This window comes from Chionomys nivalis, chromosome 2 (genome assembly GCF_950005125.1).
Source record: "Chionomys nivalis chromosome 2, mChiNiv1.1, whole genome shotgun sequence".
In the NCBI taxonomy this organism is placed as follows: Eukaryota; Metazoa; Chordata; class Mammalia; order Rodentia; family Cricetidae; genus Chionomys; species Chionomys nivalis.
Window position 1 is genome coordinate 29,071,399 of NC_080087.1, and position 22,075 is coordinate 29,093,473.

The 22,075-nt window shown below is 42.2% G+C and overlaps 2 protein-coding genes across 2 annotated transcripts in view; both read left to right on the forward strand.

Annotated features, from left to right (window-relative positions):
* Nucleotides 1–7,858: 7,858 nt before the first annotated feature.
* LOC130870244 (peptidyl-prolyl cis-trans isomerase A-like) lies at nucleotides 7,859–8,353 on the forward strand. The gene has a single exon (XM_057762862.1). The coding sequence runs from the start codon at nucleotides 7,859–7,861 to the stop codon at nucleotides 8,351–8,353; it is 495 nt and encodes a 164-aa protein (XP_057618845.1).
* Nucleotides 8,354–13,335: 4,982 nt separating this feature from the next.
* The window catches only part of Txlnb (taxilin beta), a 40,082-nt gene continuing 31,342 nt past the window's right edge, over nucleotides 13,336–22,075 (forward strand). The window contains exons 1-2 of the mRNA XM_057763152.1: nucleotides 13,336–13,424; nucleotides 16,097–16,539. Of these exons, the coding sequence (XP_057619135.1) occupies nucleotides 16,110–16,539 (430 nt within the window). The 5' untranslated portion in view covers nucleotides 13,336–13,424; nucleotides 16,097–16,109. The remainder of the gene's footprint in view (nucleotides 13,425–16,096; nucleotides 16,540–22,075) is intronic.

Here is a 22,075-nt window from a genome sequence, read left to right on the forward strand (position 1 = left end):
CTTTTGACCAAGAAACCAAGTAGATGAACTCATTCCTGGCACTGGAGGTTTCATTTGGTGGCATAAAATGTCCAGTTGGGGCTTTGTCTCTCCCATTATTTAGTTATTCCACTTAGATTTCTTTCATAACATAATTAATTTTTTTAAGCTTGTGGCTAGGGCAGTAGCTCAGTTAGTATAGTGCCCATCTAGCATCCATGAAGACTTGAGTTCAGGCCTTCACAACTTTGCATTTTCTAAAACATTGTATGTGTAATATGTTACACAACAATAAGCAAGGGAATTTGGATTGCCACTACCAAAAATTGGCTTTGGAGTGCGGCAATTCTACTTAACAGTGAGTGGAAGAATAAGCAATGAAACACTCATATTCCCAGTAACAGGTAGCATGGCTTCAAATAATAGCTGTGTTTTCCTTCATGGTTGTAATAGCTAGTGATGTCTTTTGTGTCTCTGAGGAAAGCAATTGAGAGTCTGTTATTTCATCTGGCCATGGTTCATAGAATCAAGGTCCCAGGTTCAGTCTAGAACTGTCATGTTACCCAAACTCAGAAAGGTCATACCTATTCTGCTCAAATAGAAACCATGGAATTAGGCAATAACTAACTCAGCTATAGATCAATTATAGGTTGGAAACACAGCTGGAACAATTCCAATTTTATATAGAATTAGGATCCTAGGATGGTTTGGTGATAAATATGTAATATTTCCTTCTGAGTCTGTGAACTTGAACAAGGACTAACATGATAAATTAAGCTAGTCTAGGGATGAACCCAACACAGAAGTGATATTAGGGGCAGGAAAGGTTTCCAAACTAGACGGGATAGAGAGCTAATGATCTGCTTCTAAGTTAACAGAGAAGTTACCAATGGGTAGCACTAGCCGAGGCATGCCCTCATTGTAGGGATATAGCCCCACCCATTGGGGGCGTGTTCGCCTTGGGCTAATGTTTACTGATAAATCTGCCAGGCGTGATCCTAGCAGCCCTTTTTTTGCTCTGCTTTTCCTGTTCTCCGCCGGAACCTGTGGTCTTGTAAGTCTATTTCCTTATTAAAGCTGTATATATTTTTATAATCTGTCTGCATTCATTTACGCCGCCACACCTCATGACGAAGAAAAAGCAAATAAAAGATTTAATGAGATGGGAAAACATGTTGCTTTGTCTGGGTCCATCTTACTTAGCAAAACTACACCAAAATTATTGTATAGTAAAAATCATATCCTCAGATTTTAAAATATTAATGTTCTTTAATTTAACTGCATTGCAATAAGAAAAAATACTCATTAGTGCTCACAAGTAGTGGCCACCACAGCTCTGATTTCAGCACATCACAGCAACAGGGCTTCCTTTAACAGAAGTCCAGCAGACTCCTTTGGAGAATTGCCTTGGGATCAGTAGGGAAGAAAGGGCCTGATGAGGTACTCAAGCGGGAGATAAAAGATCTTGTGATCCTTGTGGAAGAAAACCAAACTAAGCCAAACATAAAACCAAAACCACTCTCATACCACATAGAGAAATATTTCAGGCAGTTAGAAAACCTCAAAATTCCTATCTGAATCCTTGAAAAGGAGCCCCAGCTCTTGTATGGCACAACACTATGGCTAGTTCAGTTTGAGCGACTTTATTACCTCACTACTGTAGGTGTTCTATTTCATTGGGAGGAATGACTTCTTTCCACCAAATAGCATTTGTCCAGAATGGATCAGGTGGCTGTGTACAGAACCATAAGGTTATGTTAAGAATGTGCAAAGGCCAGTGGGTCTTTCCTATCATCTGTATAAATGACCAGATTCCTGCTCAGAGTAGCCAGGAACATTCCAGGACAAGCCACAGATACATGTTTCTAAAGGGAAGAAGAGGAGAAAATTCTCCATCCGCCCGTCATGTGGCCTAGGAGTCCTCTGGTATCGGGAGTTGGGATGGGGATGCCATCACTGTAGTTAGTGCACAGCACCTACCAGAGAGCCATGGCTTACTCCAGACAGCATTCCCCACAGTACAGTGCTCCTGAGTCTCCACAGCAATAGACTCAGCAAAAAATCCTCAAGATGGAGGAGACCCGGTATTCCTGCAGGATGACAGACTTCACTCTGTTCTTGAGATAAAATACTGACATGTGCATACCCTCCCATGGAGAATGCTGGCAGCAAAACCTTCTTAACTCTGATTAAACAAGGAATCAATAAAAAAGAGCTTAAGCCAAAGCTTCCCTGCATTATTTATCAGATGTCCATGATTAATTTGTTACCATGAAAAAGTTAAAGTGTAATTTAATAAGGCTGCTTAAGACGTGGAGATCTTTCCAGGTAAAATGCAATTACAGAACCCAGCACTCATGCAAATTTCAAACAATTTATTTGGCTTGTGAAAGCCGGTCCACTTTACCCTTTATTGGAAATAATCTTGGTTTGCCTAATTGCAGCTTAAAAGTAATAAAAACCAAAGTCTTTTCACATCTGGAGATTGACTGCCCACAACTACCACCAATTAAAGAGTTATAATCACAGGAAATGAATATTATAACTCAGAGCACAGTTTGTATTTAAGCTAATAAAAAAATCCATACTTGGCCATCAGCCCATAGTTGGCCCTACTTTGGAAAGGCAGAGATACCATTCTCTGAGTAGGTACAAAGTATTCAAAGGTTTGCTGTAGGCCCATATTTCTATATAGTGTGGCAGCCAGGCTCGGAAACCATAGGCCCCACCTGAGTTGGTCAAGTAGCCCTTCCAGACAGGCTGTTGCTAACCTACAAAAGGTCAGGATGTTGTTTTGCTCCTTTCTTTGTAATTCAGAGGATGCCTGATAGAAATGTTAATTCAGCCTACGTGACAGCTAGCATACAGAGTACACAGGTAGTTGTGGATGTGACTAAAAGCCATTCACTTGGTTACCTAGGAGACAGAATGTTGGTGTATTTCCCACTCAGTTTATGTTTTGGAATAAACGCTGTTTGGAGAATAAACGAGAGGAATTTTTCAGGATGTGAACTCAGGACTTGATGAGGGATCATGGAGAATCTCCCTCCTGATATAGCCATGTGAGTTGTGTCTTTATTCCCGTGCCTTCATGCCGCCGGTCCAGAGAGATAGTTTATGTTGGGATCTGGTTCAGAGAGATAATTTAGAGTCCGGGCTGCCACCGGGCCCCCACAGTTTGCACTCCTGGGCCAGTGCTGAGTCAGTAGGTGAAGGCACTTGCTCACAAGCCAGCCAGAGTCTGTTCCCCAAGAACCACATGGGGGAAAGAGAGAGCTGACTCCTACAGGTCGTTTTATGTTCTCCACATAGAACTATAGTATGTACGTGAACACACACACACACATAAATAAATAAATAATATTTTTTTAAAGAACCAAAAGGAACGCCTTCACCTTTGGTTTTGCTGACCCTTGCTGAACTCCTTCCTCTGCTGACCTCCAGCCTCTGACGATGATGATGCTGTCCCTTTTCAGGAGATTTACACTAATTTCTACAAACAAGGGAGAGCATATGCTCTTACCTTTCTGTGTCCGATTTATTTTACTCAGCATAACAGCCCACAGTTCCACCCACCCTGCAGCAAATGACAAAATTTCGTTCATTTTTATGACCAAATAGTACCACATCGAGCACAGCCTGTATTCCCACATCATAGCCACCGAAAGGCATCTGGACTGATTCGATATTATAGCTGTTGTGATAACGTTGCCATAAACATGAGATTGCAAACATCTTTATAACATAGTGATTCCATCTATTGTTTTCATTTGTGATTTCATAACACAATGATTCCTTTTCATATATACCTAGTTGTGGAGTTTCGGGGTCATATGATTGTTATTTTAAAAGTTTTAAAATTTATTTGGTGATTATGTGTAAATATCGTGAGGGCAGGTGCATGTGAGTTCAGATACCTGTGGAAGCCAGAGACATTGGATGCCCCTGGATGACAGGAGCCATGTCCCCCCCCCCCAAAAAAAATTATTATAGGGATCACCGCTCTGAGAAGTTTGCAGAGGGCTCCACTTCCCAATTGTATTGAGAATTGTTTTATTGACAAAGCCTATCCCACACCCAAATTAACTGTTAATAGAGAGCTATCCGTTAGCGGAACCCGCCTCACATTCCAAACTATCTAGAGAACTAGGTGTGTCAACTTGTGACTTCCTGACCAAGGAATCGTGACCTGACCGATCGTAACCTCTTGGCCTACGTGACCGTGCCCCAGCCCCCCAAGCTCCTCTCTCCAGGGGCTATATAAGCTGTAACAATGACTCTAATAAACGGAGGCTTCGACAAATTTGCCTAGCCTCCTTCCTCTTATCGGCCCATGTCTTTCAGGTGGTGCCTCTCCGTGACCCTGGAATAACTGACCAGCCAGGTGGGTTACAGACCCTAGACAGAGTAACTCGCCAAGGCGGTCTACACCTGGAGATGGAGCTCCAGGTAACTGTGCTCCATCCAATACAGATGCTGTGAACTGAATTCAGGCCCTCGGCAAGAGCAATACATGCTTTTAACTGTGAAACCACCATTCCAGCCCCAAGTTTTAGTTTTTGAAGATTCACTGTATTGGTTGTACTAATTTATATTCCCATAAACGTTGTACAAGCGTTTTTAATCCCTCTGGACCCTCACCAACAAATATATTTTGTCTTTTTCATTATTTTTATTACCTTTATTTATTCATTAAAATGGAAGTGTGTGGATGGTGAAGTTGATGAACAACTTTCAGGAGACGGTTCTCTCCTACCATTCAGACCCCAGGGACGGAACTCATTGTCCCCAGGACGTTATCTCGCCAGCCCCAGGCTTAGAAACTTCCTTGTCAATCTTATCGTTATAATGTAGTCATAATAATTAATTTACTTCAGGTCATGGTAGAAAACTATAGGAATTATGAATGGATAGTTTAAAGAGATCTTCACATGAATCATTTATTTATCTACCCCCTTCTTCCAGCTAGCTCCATGTAGGGATCCCTCAGTATCCCTAAAACACTCATTGCAGAAGTTTGTTATTTTGGAGGATAGTTCATTTGATTACTGAACCGCGAAAATGGTTAAACAGATCTCTCTGACTCAAAAAATGGCAGGGTAATGATGTTTATAACCTCTTTCTCCACTAGAATTTACCACAAACCAGCGAGAAGCAGTAAAAGAAAACATAAAGCCAAGGAAAAGAGGAGAACTGAAGCTGGAAACCCCAAGCCACAGTGGTAAGAACCAGAACACAGAGCGGTAAAGGATTCAACAGAAAGAAAAGAGAGCGCTTCATAGCAGTGGGACCCGCTGGCAGCAGGAAGGCCACCTGCGAAAGGTATACTGATGTGGCTGATAAACTGAAAAGGTTAATGACGCTGAAATTAACACAAATGCTACTAAAAGATACAGCAAGATATTAGACATAAGAGGACTATTTGAGGGCTGTCAGTTGGTCTGACTGCTTTAATACAAAGAACAAATGTTATGCTGTGTAAGTGACCGATAACCTGAACCTAGATGGGTCATGGGCCTCTGGGTAACCTAATGCTATTATTCTGTTAAATGAATATAGCAAGAAAATGACCCCTAATGGTATTCTGCTGCACTCATAGATCGGGCCCACCGTCCTCAGAGAAGCTGTTTCTTGCAGAGGATAGTAATTAAGACAGAGACCCACACCTGGATGATGAGCAGAGAGTAGAGACTTGGGAGCACTCCATCCTAACGGGATGTCTTCATCCAAGCCCTCCCCTCAAGGCTCAGGGATCCACTTGGAAGAAGAGGCAGAAAGATTCGAAGAGCCAGAGGTGATGGATGCCGCCAAGGAAACAGTCTTCCAGAAACACTTGTACTGCTGCACGCATGAATTCACAGAGACTGCACAGGCCTGCACAGGCTCCAGGTAGAGGGGAAAGTGGTCACAGGGTCCCGTCCTCAACCAAGGAGCTGTTTTCAACTGATGCCCACCAACAAAAGGAAGATCAGCTTTCTCCAATGGAGTAGATCTATCGGCCACACGGCACAGCAGGCCTTATGCCCAGGAGTACTTGGCCAACACAAAATGAACTCAGAGTGTGTGTGTGTGCGCGCACGCGCGTGCACACAAGGGGCGCATATGCATTTTGTTTTTTCTTGGTTTGGCTTTAAAAAAATGTTTATTGTTATTATTATTTTGATCTTTGATCTTTGGTTCATTTTGATTTTTGTTTTGTGGTTTTTTAAAATTTCTTTGAGAGAGTATAAGGTTGAGTGGGTAGGGAGGTGAGTAGGATCTAGGAGGGGTTGGCGGAGAGGAAAATGGTCAAATATATTTTATAAATAGAAATTTTTAATTAAAAAAAGAAATATTAGAAATTAGGAGTCAAAGGTCCACAGTCCCATCTCACACAAAAGAAGTGTTTTTCAGGATACACAAGGACTAATCTGTACAGAATCATAGCAGGGGGCTCCAGAAGATGACAAACACAAAGAACAATGACAAAGGGGGAGATTCAAAGATCAGACTCTAGATTTAAAAAAAAAAATCCAAGCTGGGCGGTGGTGGCGCACGCCTTTAATCCCAGCACTCGGGAGGCAGAGGCAGGCGGATCTCTGTGAGTTTGAGGCCAGCCTGGTCTACAAGAGCTAGTTCTAGGACAGGAACCAAAAAAAAAAAGCTACAGAGAAACCCTGTCTCGAAAAATCAAAAAAAAAAAAAATCCATTACATCACAGACAACGTGAATCACAAACGGTTTATATCAAATACTATCACCACAACTCCAGAAACTAAGACAGAAGAAATGGTCCAGAAGGGTTCAGAAAGTGGGAACAAAATGGATCATGTGCAAAGGATCAAGAATAAAAATGACCTCGTACTTGTAAAAAGAAAAAGGAAATAAAGAAAACTAGAAAACAGACATTTTCAACTTTAAAAAAAAAACTAAGAAATGATATTTTAATCTATAAGTTATAATCTAGACAAGCAATCAGTCAAGTGTAAGACTAGACTGTGGCATTTCAGACACAAAAAGTTTCCCATAAATGCACTCTCAGGAAGATACTAGAAGATACGCTCCACCAAATGAGAAAATAAAGTCAGGAAAGAGGCAGAAAGGGAGACCAAGAAATGAGAGAAACAAAGGGAATTCTTAGGTGGCAGAGAAAGCTGGCACAGCTGGGCAGCAGAGCAGGCCTGGGAGCAGCCTGGGAGCAGCCTGGGAGCAGCCTGGGAGCAGCCTGGGAGCAGCCTGGGAGCAGCCTGGGAGCAACCTGACCAGCACAGAGATCAAACCTTGAAGCTATTTGGGTGTGGGGATGAAATAGCCGCAGTAGTTCTAGGACATGTGAATTATCTAACAGTTTTGATCCTGAGGGAATTATATAATTCACAGGGCTCTGGTGCAGTTGGGGAAGGCAGAGAAGCCCCCATTTTAAGTAAACAAAAACATAGTCAGGTGTGGCCATGCACTTAGGATCCCAGGGCTTGGGAGGCAAAGACGAGAGAATAGCGAGTCCGAGCTATACTCTGTCAAAAAGACAAAGAGAAGGAAGGAATGGAGCGAGAGGAGAGGTTAGGAGGTGAGAAAAAGGAAAAGAAAATAAAAGAAGAAAAGGCAAAACTAACTTCAGGAGAAACAGAATGGAATGCACAAGAATGGAAGCTTGGTGACCACAACACTACCTCATTTAGCAGAAAATAGCACTTTTTTCTTTTCATCGAAAATAAAGGTTTTCCGATGGGTGGTGGTGGCGCACTCCTTTAATCCCAAACACTCGGGAGGCAGAGGCAGGCGGAGCTCTGTGTTCAAGGCCAGACTGGTCTACAGAGATACACAGAGAAACCCTGTCTTAAAAAACAACAACAGGCTTTTTTGCAGACGCCGCTGTCCCCTCTCACCGCTTGCTGCAGCCATGGTCAACGCCACCGTGTTCTTCGACATCGCGGCCAATGGCGAGCCCTTGGGCCGCGTCTCCTTCGAGCTGTTTGCAGACAAAGTTCCAAAGACAGCAGAAAACTTTCGTGCTCTGAGCACTGGAGAGAAAGGATTTGGATATAAGGGTTCTTCCTTTCACAGGATTATTCCAGGATTCATGTGCCAGGGTGGTGACTTCACACGCCATAATGGCACTGGAGGCAGATCCATCTACGGAGAAAAATTTGAGGATGAGAACTTCATCCTGAAGCATACAGGTCCTGGCATCTTGTCCATGGCAAATGTTGGACCAAACACAAATGGTTTCCAGTTTTTTATCTGCACCACCAAGACTGCGTGGCTGGATGGCAAACATGTGGACTTTGGGAAGGTGAAAGAAGGCATGAACATTGTGGAAGCCATGGAGCATTCTGGGTGCAGGAATGGCAAGACCAGCAAGATGATCACCATTTCCGACTGTGGACAACTCTAATTCTTTTGACTTATGGGCTTCGTACCCACCAGACCATTCCTTCTGTAGCTCAGGAGAGCACCCCAGCCCCATCTGCTCGCAGTAGCCTGTGATCTCCTCTCTCACTGAAGTTCTTTGGGTTCCATATTTTCCTCATTCCCCTTCAAGTCTAGCTGGATTGCAGAGTTAAGTTTATGATTATGAGTAAAAACTAAGTAAGAAAAAAAAACAACAACAGCAAAACTTTCATACACTGTATTCAGGTCATGATTTCTCCTCCCACGACTCCTCTCCACCCACCCAACCAAGGCCACACTCTTTCTTTCTCTTTAGAAAACAATCAGACAAAACAAAACTCCCAAACTAACCATTAAAAACACACGATACCACATGTGCACACACACACACAAACACACCAAACAGACAAAACCCCAAATCCATAAAAACATAAAAGTGGGATACAAGTAAAAGGCCAGTAAGACAAAAACTAACAATAACAACAAAAAAGCAATCCGAGACAGAAAGTCTACAAATACCATTGAGTCTTGACCATCTACTACTGGGCTTGGAGCCTGCCCTTAAGTGTGGTTTGTATATCCAGTGAGACTCCAATAAGAAAAACTAATTTTTTCTTTGCAAGTGAATGTTAGTTGCGATAGCTTCTTGTTTAGGGATGAGAGCACGAGTCTATTTCCCCGTTCAGTACTGGAAACACAGAAGATGAATCAAGAACAGAGGTTCGATGTTTTGAGGGAAATGAACAAGAGGAGAGTATAAGTAATAAACATCTTTATTATTATGGGAACACAAAAGATAATGTCAAATATTGACAGTTGGCAGCAGTACAATTGGTGTTCTGCCTTTGCCAATTCCAGACTCATGATTCAATCTCTTAGAGATCAAAGACATTTAAAAGTGCCTGCAGGCTGGAGGTGTGGACTATAGTAAGGGTGCTTACACAAGGGTGAAGAGAAAACAAAGCACCTGTATCAAACATGTACAGTCTGATTTTTCCCTCTTGTGAGTACTCCCTAGATAATACACTATAACAGCCATTTGCATGTCGTGTGTATTCTATTGGGTTAATATGAGAAATAATTCAGAAATGACTTAAAACACACAGGAGAATATATCATAATACATGTATACACGATGCCATTTTACATAAGGGTTTTGAAACATCTGTAGTGTTTGGTATGGGGAAAACGTTAGGAAACCAAGCACATAAGAATATCAACGGGGGACCATGTGTGCATCTTACTTCAAATGAGAAAGTAAGTATTGCAGGAAATAGCTACAACAATTTGCTATCTCTGCCTCTGGAGGGTATAGTCAGGCTGGAGGAGGAGTATGAAGACACAAGATTCTTACTTCCTGTGACAAACTTTACAACATTTGATGTTATAACCTATTTGCCTATATTTGCATAAAAATTAAACTGTTATTTTTGAAAACTAAATGTACTCCTTACAATAGCTCTTTTAATTTATAAACTCTTGAGGTTAATTTCACAATAAACAGAGACTTATTAACTTACCTTCATTTTTTAGCCTATGCAAAATTCTGGGTCACAGCTGGATTCTTATGAGACACTTTTGTGAATTTTGAAAACATGTAAACCTATAGCTGCTGGTTTTTTTTTTCCTTTATCCATTTAACTCCACTAACAGGATGTCACGGTTCCTACAGTTCAGTAGTCTTGGCAGCCCAAGATGAACATGTAGGCAGATTCCACATCTGGTGGGACCTCAAAGACAGACATCTTGTCATTGCAATCTCACCCGAGGGAAGGGATTTTCCTCCAAGACCCTGTAGAAGGGTATTCCCAAATGAAATTATATGGTCTCTATCCGAATTGCCCACTGACTTCACAAAGGCCAACCACCCAATGCCATCTTAGAGGAAATACAAACAGAATAGTGAGCAGGGCACCTATCTGTGCAATGAAATCATGACGGATTATATGAGCAAAACTTCCCTGCTGTTCTTAATGTCCTTGCAGATTCTATCCTTCAAGATTCTATCTCTTTCAGATTCTGTCCCTGGTAGCCCTCTGAACTCTTTCTGCAGATATAGTCCAGAGCCTTGAGCATCAAGGCTTTTAGCTCTGGAATTCTTAACTGCCTCCATACCAACACTGCTGCTACCAGAGGTAGAATATCTGAGACCCTGACGTCTTGTGCAACCACCCCAGCCTATTCTATTTTTGATAAAGATCCCATGTAGGCAAAGACACCACTCAAGCAAAGTCTTTATCAGTCCTCACATTGTAATACCAGGTGACAGAGCGGGGCGGAAGCTACCCAGACTTAAAAAGCAGTCTGTTTAAAAATCCTGGAGGGGCTCAGATGCTTATGTTCAGTCTAATTCCACCATCCATAGTCCCACATATGCACAGCTTCCAGTTCCACCAATCCCAAGCCCTACAAGCACCAATGGCGAGTTCCCATTGAACCAATCACAGGATGTTTGCTCAGTCACAGCAGGAGGAGTTGCCCAGTTCACTAAAGTTTGTCTAGCCTCATCATCTATAATCTTCCAAAGCTGGTACAAATTGTGCATAAAGAGGTCATAGCTGGGGCATGTTCTCCCAAGCAGGCCTTGTTGACTTCAGTTGCAGTTATGATTGCAATGGTTCTTGAAACTGAAGTCATGTGATTGATGGATGTTGTGGAACAATCTGTGAAGATGCTCTGCTCTCATTGGTTTAATAAAAAGTTAAATAGCCAATAACCAGGCAAGAAGACCTTAGGTGGGACTTGCCAACAAGGAGAGGATGTGGAAGTGAAAAAGGGCAGAATCACCAGGAAACACGGAGAGAAGCAAGATGAGATGCCATATTGAAAAAAAGAACTGAGCTACATGGTAGAACCTAGATAAGAAATATGGGTTAATTTAAGTTGTAATAGCTAGTTAGTAACAATAAAGTTGAACATTTATAATGAAAGTCTCTATGTGGTTATTTGGGATCTAGCTGGAGAGACAGAAAATTTTGCCTATACCTGGAGGGCCAAAGAAACTTCTGTGGGGGTCCTGGGATGATCTCTATCCAGGCAGCCACATAGGGCAGAGAATATGTCAGCTGTCAATCAAGCAAGCAGTTGAATGGCCCACACCTGTCATGTAAAATACCATTTAAAATACCAAAGGATGTTTATAATAAAAATCCATGGAATTAACCTTAACTGTGTTTAACAGTGCCCAAATCCTACGTAAAATTCTTTAGAGAGAGTTGGGTCATTCTGTGATTCAGTTTTGTGAAATTTTAAACCAATATATATTCAAAAATGAATATTTTAGAATAACTATAAGAAAGGTATAAGAGAGATAGTCCTGTTTTCAATTAGAACATACTGGTACACACAATAACACAATAATACAGTTCTACCATTAGATTTCTTTGTCCAATTAGTTTCAATGCTCTTTTGTGTAAAGAATCAATACTTTATTCAAATTTGATTAGTTTTGATTTGCCATTTGTGTTTACTCAGAGACCTCACTGGGTTGATTGTGCCAATCCAAGATGTGCTGTCTCCTGACCTGTGGCGTTTACCAATTACCCACGAAATTACAAGAGAAGAGATTCCTTTTCATCGGCTTGGTTGCCTTGGTCACTACAAAGTCTTTGCACAGCGTCCCCTTGTCAGGCTGCTTCTCCTCTGTGTCCTTGAAAGCCTGGTGCCCTTTTCTGTGACTTGCGTCACCCTGAGCTCAGAGGAAAGCAGAGAAGCACTTGAGAGTGAAATGCATTAGCTTCATTTTTTTTTTTAACAATCTGCCACCACAGTGGGAGCTTTAAAACAACACGAAATTATTACTTTACAGTTCTAAAGGTTGAAAGTCCAAAGTGAGTCTCACGAGGTCTGAAGTCAAGCTGTCAGCAGGACTGCATCTCCCCCGAGGCTGGAGAAAATAGTGTCTTTCCCAGATTCTAAGGCATCTATGTTCCTTGGCTCAGGAACTCACTCCATCACACACACACACACACACACACACACACCACACACACACTCGTCCCCACCACTTAGATCAACTAAGGTGTTGTTTTGATTCTCAGCCTACTTGACTCATGTATAAGGACTCAGGGCCTGCTCAGATAATTCTAGATGATTCTCGATCTCACAATACTTAATCACACCTGCAAGTCCCCTTCTCATGTCAAGTAAGAGATTCATGAGCTGGGGTTACTGTGTTCTTAGAGATTATTCCCAGAGCAAAAACTGACAGGAAAAAAAAAATAATCTGCTTTGGTAAAGCATGGGAATACATTCTCCAGAAAATTCGAGAAACTTGGGAATGGCTGTGAGTTAGGAGGAAGGCTTGTTTCTTTTAGACAGGATAGTACTACATACCTCTGGCTGTCTAGGCTAACCTTGAACTCACAGAGAACCACATACCTCTGCCCCCAGGCCTGAGCAAGGTGTTTTTAGGGTGAGTGGGCTCATGGAAATATCAGTGTTAGACACACCAGTTGCCACACTTGTGAAGTCTACCTGAATCACAGTTCCAAAACAGCCAGCCAAATGTGCGTTTCAAACTTTGCAAAAGCGGTGGCCTCAGAACCAGCATCTCTGCCGCCTCTGGGTGCCGGGCCGCATTTCATCTTCAGTGATTCCTGAAAGAAACCTGACACTAACTAGTCCAGCCCACGGGATAGGGACTGAATCATAAACCACACTGGAGATAAACCAAGAAACAAAACAAACAAACCAACCCCAGTTTATCCGAAAGAAACAGTGATGGGAAACCGCACCAGGAGGCCACTCATCTGGGCTTGGATTTTCAAGAGGACTGGACCATGGAGAAGGTCACAGTCCGCCAGCTGCTTTTCTTTGAAAGGATATTTCCCTGGCGATGCCCACTGAAGCGTGGGCGGACTTCTGTCTTGCTGCGTCATGGGATGTTCCCTTCCCCACCCCCTCCTTTTGTGGGCGTGTGTGGGTGTGTGTGGGTGTGTGTGTGTGTGTGTGTGTGTGCAGTGTCTTGCTCCCTGTAAGAGCACAGCCCCGCTGCCTGTTCCTGCCGCCGCTGCCCTGACTCTCTGCCACTTCTTTCCTCTCTTTTCTCTTCCTGCTTAGCTCTCTTCCTTCTGGTAAGTGTGGCAAACACTCCCCCAAAGCCCTGCCAGGTTCAGTCTTTAGTCTGTAGGGAACGGTGGAAGGGTTTGCCATTGTTCAACTTCTAAAGACAACATGTGGATCAGGAAGGGATGGTGTGTGTGTGTGAGCAGCTGCAGGGGGCCCTAGGATGGGGAAACATTCCTCCTCACAGGGAGGGCGCTAGAGCCAATAAAGCTGGCAAAAGACAGATTTCTTTGCTAGAAAACAAATTACTATATAAAAGGAATCATTTAAAGCTCTTTGGTTTTATTTGTATTTGTTTTTCCTTCTTATTAATTTGTTCTGGAACTGTGTTTAGTCAGTAAACTGTCCTGGGGCGGGGAAGGTTACTCTGTTTGAAGAGAAAAGTTGGGTTTTGGGGATATAACACAATAGTTGAGCAGTTGAGGTCCCAGCGCTACACACACACACACACACACACACACACACACACACACACACCAATTAACATAGAACAGGAATTTAAAAAACTATCCCTGGACCTAAGTATAACAAAAGAACAACCGATGGGTGAATGGACCACGCAAACGCTTTCACGAAGCCTACTCACAGGAAAATGCCTAGGGACTGTTTGAAATAGCTGCCTTGAAGTTTACTTGACTTTAGATTTCATCCAACAATAATCTCCCTTCCATGTACAAGCTCATGTACGGGTTCAAACCAGTGAATGTTCCCTGTGCTCAGTCTGACTTAGTCACTGTTCTCTTGACTGCAGGGACGAGGGTAAATGTCAGGCTCATTTTAGAAGAGCTTAAAATAACTTCTGGCTGGACAGCAGGTGCCATGCGGCTTTCTCTGCGCTTGGGAGAGGCAGGAGTTATATATAGATGGGAGCGTAGAAAGGAGAGGTCAGGATACAAACTGCCTAGCGTGGTGGAGACGTTGCCACATTATGTGATAAGAAGTTGATGATGTAAAACTAGTGAACTTCCGTCCAAGTCAGCGAAGGCTGGGTGAGCACCACAGGTGGGTGGCGGTGTCTGCACGCTGACTTTGCCACTCTCTTGGCATTCAAGCATTCTGACACCTAAACCCTAAAAATGGGACAAGGAAGTTGGGCCGTTTGGAGAACAGCAGGTTTTTGTTTTCACTTTTCATGCCAACACAGAAAAACCTGTGAGGCTTGAGGATTTTGCCATATTTTGGGGGTGCAAATTAGCAGCATCGCTATTAAATTCTGTTTGCAAACAAAATGTTCCAGAATTTAAAAAAAACCTAAGCCAAATCTATGCACCCCTCGAAGTGGTAAGAGCAAAGCCTGGGTTCTTTAATGCAATGTATTATATTACTCCATATTTCCCAGAATCTGTATTATATCTGGGTGCTGTTGTTGTTGTTGCTGCTGTTGCTGAAGATGATGATGATGATGATGATGATGATGCGGACAGGATCATAAGCCAAGGCAGGCCTGGGACTCACTATACAGCTGAGGATGATCTTGAACGTCTGATCTTCCTCCATGTAGGATAACAGACATATTCCACTACGTCTGGTTTGAACCCATTTTGTATTTGAATTATTTCTCTAGTTGATTTTTCTGTTTATTATACATTTTTTTCTTAAAATTCTTACCATTTCCTAAAACTTTATGACTTAGAAAACTGTAATCTCTTTTCTTCTAGAATAAAGTCAATTTTAGGAGTAGAACAATATAGAAATTTAAGGAACTAGTATTAAAAGTGAGTTGGAGAGATGGCTCAGTGGGTAAGAGTACTTACCCTACAAACATAAGGATTTGGGTTCAGACCCTAATGACCATGTAAAAACCCAGATGTAGGCAGATGCACCTGTAATCGCAGGGCTGCTAGGGACAATGATAGGAAGTTAACCCAGGCCCAGTGCCGGGTTCAGTGAGAGACACTGTCTCAAAGGAAGAGAGTGGAGAGTGGTATGGCAGGACACCTGACATCCTCCTCTATCCTCCACCTGTGCACACACGTGTGTATGTATGCACCACACTCATGCACATATATACATATGAAAATACACTTATAAGCACCAGCATTCTTCCATAGTATTGGCTTATTTATATAACCCCTCATTCTCCATTTTAATTAAAAAGTAATGCTAGTCTGAAGCTCAAAAAAATGTTTTTGCTCCTTGATAATTGCACGGTGCTCATTATCAGGAAAATACAAGAAAAGTGATTTTTTACCTAATAATGTATTCATATTAAAGTATGCAAATATGCAAATTAAGTTTTATTTAAAGATTAAAATTAGATTAGAAATATAACTATTATGAATGATTTGGATCTTGTAGTAAATATTTTAGCTTTGAAAGAGAATGCCTATATGCTATATATACACACACACACACACTTAAATAGAGAATGTCTATACTTCTGAGAACTGTGAAGTCTACACATGAAAATCTTGATTCAAATTAACAAATATATCTATACAAAAAACAATACCATGAGTTAACTCGGATGATTTCAGCAATTAGAAATACTCCTAAAATGTGAAGATTACACTCAAAATATGGCAGTAACGTGATTTGATTTTTTAGTGTCAGTGGTATATTAAAGTTCATTTTTTCTACGATAGATACTAAAATTAGTTGGCACCTATCCGAGAGATACCTTTATCATTAATCTGTAAGTGGGTTCATTACATAAAACCTAACTGTGCTGCTCCACCAGATACCACTCCCATATGGAGACTAATCACCCTAAACAACTCTCAGATGAAGAGCCAAAACCTGCAGGAGACAGCTCATCACTCAATCAAAATGGCCTGGAAAAGCAAGCTGGCCAGCAGCCCTCAACGTCACTCGGAGCACCCGAGGAGACAAGTGTCCACCCTGAGAAGGGAACACACGACATCTCGGAAGAGTTGAACCAACAACTGGAAGACATCATAAGCATGTATGGGTCTGCTGTCAGTCCCATGGGGAAAGAGGGCAGCATGGAAACTAAGGAGCAGCCTGAAAACACAGAGGCACTGGACAATGAGGATGGGGACTATGAAGAAACCTCTGAAGGGGCAGACAGGGAACCCACTGCTTCTGAAGAGGCAGCCACAGCCAGGGAGCCTGCCAGCAATAAAGAGCAAAAGCTGGAAAAGAAGGTCCTAAAAGGATTAGGCAAGTATTATCTTCTAATACATGGCTTTTCTCTTAATTATTCCATTTCCTTTGACTTCACTAAGATCTATATCTAATAAATTTGGATTCATAGAATACCCTCTTTGGGGGCTGTATTTGTCCCTAGCCCATTCCTTTAAATAAAACTAAAGTAAAAGTTTAGCACGATGCCTAGCTACTCTACCCACATGGCTTCGCATTGCTCTTGGAAATCCAAAATTCTTAAGACATTTTTAGTCCCTTAAACTGACCTAGCCCTAAGCAGTTTAAGCTTCCCGTCATTTCACAGTATCCCCAGCATCTCTTTCTTTATCATTCTGTCCTGACCCCACCACTACCACAGCCATTCTCGTCTTCCATTTTGGCTCTTCCTTGTTCCCTTCTCCAAAGGCCTGTGCATGTTCTACCTAGAAACTTCTGTCCACCTTGCACTGCCACCCTTCCAGCGTTTGGGGCACAGAAGCCCTACTTACCACTTAGCTCATAACCAACCGGCAGTTCCTTAGTCCCGTTCTAAAGCTCTAACTTCTTTGGGTCTGCACTGTACCATGTGTCCTCTTTTCATAGTACTAACCATGATTGTGAATTATACATTTTTGGGGACAGTGTTTGGTTAATGTATCTAATTCCTAGGTGAATTTTTTTCAGTCTCAAGAACAATGTGTGTATGTGTTTCAAGCATCACTGGATGCCTGTGCTATAAGATGGGAGATGACATAGTAAAGACTCAATAGATACTTGCTACAAGGATGAATAAATGGATGGGAAATTTAAAGCAAACCTAGTAAATAAGCAAAATATAATAAATAGGGATGTTTGTTGATAAAATAATTGTCAATTAGATCACTTACTATAACATATTTTTAATTAAGCATAGATCACAAAAAATATGGTTACTTTTGCCAAGAATAGCAGAAGACACTTACCTGCCCTCATCCATTCGTTGGTCTCATAACTATTTAATACCTGGTTATGACACACTGTGCTGGGAGCACAGACAGAGATGATTTGGTTAAGAGTCTCTCAGTCCAGAGAGAAAAGCACACACGTGAACTATTGTGCAGCAGAAATAGGCAGAGGTGAGAATGTTTTTGAAAAGTATGAGGAATTGGTAGCACCAACAATAACTGTGGATGAAGGGAAAGAAGGCTAATTTTGTAGCTATGACTGAAAACACATTATTGTACAGGGGAAACTCCCTCAGTCTGTCCCCACTAGTGACTGTCTCTGTGGGTGGGTTCTCAAGTGTAGCAGGCACATCTCATTCATTAGTACGGCATGACAGAGTGAAATACCAAGGGCACTGGGTCAGCACTTCGGTCACACGCCACACACTCCAGTAACAGAATTCTAGCTGTAAACCCCAGTATTCAACACTTGAGTAGGGAGCCACTGTGTACATAAAACTCACCATGAAAAGGGTTTCCACAAGGGTTAAATGATACCTTCCAGTAATACACCTGACCCCCCATACACACACATAAACATCACAACAACATTTCATATATTTTCATATTCCAAAAATGCAAGACAGAATCATTCTAGAACACTGGGGATCATTATAATGTCCTTCCGTATTAAAGAGCAATTTTTTCACAGATCATCTGGGATGTGCCTCTTGGCGCTGTCACACTGAGGACCCAGATTGTTCCTGAACCATTGTGCATATCATCCTAAACCATTTGTGCAGGGATTTGTGTGTGTCTGCTATACTAAGGGACAAAATATGAAGAAAATAAGGGAGAATTAAAGACCACCATTGGGAGCGTCTACATTCTCTCCCATGAATTATTTTATAAATCTGTATAATACTTATAACCACCAAATAATTAGGACAGTTTTTCAGAGTGAGAAAAAATATTACACCCTTTTCTTCCCTGCCACTCTCTACAAATTAGAAAGCTCCAGCCCAGTGTATCTGGCTAGAGTTTCTGTTTGTGCATCCAAGGCCAACTCTCAGCTTGTGTGGGCTAACGGCCTCTTCTGTGCTCTCCTACTCTGCATCATTAACATATTCTCCTGCACACAATACAGTCTCAGCCATGCCCCTAGTGTTAACAGCATTTTCAGACAAGCCTACACACAAAACCACCACTTCTAACTTAGCTGCCTGCGAGTGGCTTTAGGGAACTCCTTGGCTACTGGTTAATTATATGGCGCTGCAATATTGTCTACACACTTTCGCTGTGTGTTTAAATCAAATTCAGAACCTGCCAAAACTCTGCCGTGCACAGCAGTTCAGAACTGGTGTGCATAAAGCCAGCCCAGGGCACTGTGACAACTCGGCAGGAAGCAGGTTGTGGGAGAAAAGGGGGCTCTGGCCTTCGAAAAACTGTTTCTTCCAACCTTCAAGTAATAAACTTCCGGCTGTGGGCTTCTTCCTGGGCAAAAACCTCCCCTGGGCAGAAGGAGGTTGCCAGACAAGATAAGACTTTGTCTGCATCTGCCATTTACCAAAGTAGACACTTGTAACTGTCTTTTTTATAAAAGAAAACTCCTCAGAGGCATCCCTGTGACTGCAGAAGGTGGCCATTTCTCTGAGTAATAGTTCTAAATAATGCCAGAGAAACAGGTTTGCTGTGGAGTATTTCACTCACCTACACCCTCTACAGGTAAGTTTCAGTACGCACACTGAGCAACCCATAAGCAGGACACTGTTAACTCGGTACTGTAACATCTTCAGATACTCATTTACTTCTCCCCATTTTCCATAGAAGATAGACACACACACACACACACACACACACACACACACACCAGAGGGTCTGTTCCATTTCTGGTTGGTTTATATATAGTCTGGGAAGACAACAACCCGCAGCTTTGGTATGAATTTTGAATGATCTTGAGGGAAAGATGAGAGCCCAATGGAATTCAAGGAGAAGAGGAATGGGTGGGACTCAGAGATGGATGAGCTGGTTCACAGAGAAGCTGAAACTTGGGTCAGAATTGAGTAGAGAGAAGAGTTGGAGAAACAGAGTCAGGGCTCAAGAAAGCAAGTCTCGAGTGAAACGACTCTGTCTTCTGAGAACAGGAGACAGTGTGCATGTAACACCTTATTACTCTCTCTGAACTTCACCATGATTAGTAGTAGTGTGAGCACGTCACCAGCTGACCCCATGAGAAATCCAAGTGTGTTCTCTGAGTGCTTGAAAGCGTGAAGTTCCCTGTGCAACTCTGACGCGGTCACCAAAATTCCAGAGGCACAAAATATCAACGTAAGGGAAGATGCTGCGACTGGAAAACACAGCAGAGTAGATCTGCTAAAATTGATTGGGGCATTAAAACCCAGCTCAGCAATCAAACGCTGTTACTATGAGAGGTGACAGTGGGGGTAAGGGTACTAATTTAAAACGCAGATCAACGTTCGAAGTCCTAGGAAGACAAAATGATTCAAACAATGCTGTCGTTTGGCCTTCGTTGCTACTTATACCAGACTGTAAGTGGCTAAAGCTGTCATTTGTGGAGCCACCAAACCCTAAAGGCTAGGTTCAGAATCCATTTAGTCAACTCATTAACTTAATTTGATATTCAGGGAAACTGAGGCCATAAAGTTGCTCAACTTGTTGATGGAAATATGGTTCTAAAACTTAGGTCTCCTAGATAGATGTGTACTTTCCTGAAAAGATCTCTATTCATGTTTAGAAATTCTCTAACACTTACTGATTTTTCAGTTGTATTAAGAGGAGGGCAAAAATTAGCATTAAAATGTGACTCTGGGTGTAACATTGAAAGAGGACACACTCATCCATAATAGATGGACAAGAAGAAAATACAGAATTGTACAAGCGAGTACACAAGAATAAATTTTATCCCCTCCAATAAAAATAAAGAAAACTCATTGGCAGAGGAAAAACATAAGTTTAGGGATACGTTAAATCTAGGCAAGCACTCATGACACTTAGTGTAAATGAGTATAACTGTAATTGAGAAAAAGCCTAGCTCACATTTCTACAGCTGCTTCAACTGTCTAAAAGTTAAGGTTTTTAATTCCTTTTCCAAATGATTGACCAAAAATGATTTTTTATAAATGTCTTTTTTGTAAAAATAGCCCCTTCACGCTCCAATACAACTGTGCCAGTGGTCACAGCCAAATGCCGCAGCCGCAGCACGGTTCTCGGTGCACAGGTGCTTCAGCTTCCATAAAGCGTCCCAACAAAGAGCATTTGCATTGCGGTAGTCACGCGCCCGCTGCATGCCTTCCTTCGCTTTTAGAGGGAGAAACGAGGCTTCCGTCGGAATGGTATACTCAGGAGAAGGCAGATGATGCCCACCTGATAAAATGTCCTGGAGTAAAGCAAGGTTTTCCTCTTGTCTAATAAGTCAACATTTGGCTCTGTTTCCATGAATAACAGCTCTCTTAGAGATTGAGTACGTCTGTTCCTCTCCTCTATGAGTGTCCTACACAGCACTCTAGTCCCACAGAACCCATGCACGTTTAAAATTGAATATCTCTGATGGGTTCTGCACACACCTCTCTCTTGTTACTTGAATTTTCTTTTGAGGCTGGGAACAATGTTTGAAAGTGTATTGATACACTGGTATGATAGATATATAGCTATACAAAATGATAGATTACTAGAGCAGAATGGGGTCTCAGTTAACACGAAGATTAATACAATAAGTACAACAAAATGCTCTGTGTACAGCTACAGAAATTATAACCTAAAGAGACAAACCCTTTGCTCTTCCAATAAGATATTCAATTGCTCCATACGTTAATGCTCACCATGAGAAGTGTTCCCACACATTAAATCTCCAGGTAAGAGTAAAGGTTTACCTTCTACTTAATCAGGACAATGTCATTTGATTTGTCTGATGCTTGTGTGCTGGCTGGCTTTATTTCGCTCCATTATTAGTGTTATTGAGCATTTGCCATGGACCAAACACTATGCTAGGCCCTGGTCCTAACCCAAGAAACAGAGCATTTCCTTGCCTTTAGTAGGCAAAAATGGCCCAGGAGAGCCACCTTCGCATGCCTACATTCATGGCTCTGAAGCCAAGGGTGAAATGGTGGTCTGACCAGGGCAGATCACCCAAGCTGCCAGAGGAGCAGCTGAAGTCCATGCCCAGCAGGGGCAAGCATCAGTGATCAGCAGCTGCAAAGGGCAGCACGATGTCCCGGGGCTTTGGAGAGCCAGGAGCTGAGTGCAGCCCCGCTCACAGCCACCTTCTCTCCTGCCTTAGGCCAGTCTCAGATCTGAACTGACTCCCTGAGCCAAGAGAGACCGAAGATTAGGAATGAGGTCATTTTCTTCTAAAGACGGTCCTCTTTGTTTCACTAGATTTCTCTGCCACCAAAATTCCACGTGAAATCTTAGAGCAAGCCACCTTGGATTAAAGTCTTTGCAAGGCCAGGACTAATCATGGATTGTTGGTGTTTTCTGGGCCGTTGATATTTCATCTAGAAAATTAAATTGGCTAGCCTGGATGTCTTTGAAGATCCTTCTAGACCTAAAATTTTGTAACCGCATGTGAGCTTGCCATATTTAATGAATAAGAATATAAGGTGTCCACTAGATTTGAGTCATGAGTAAAC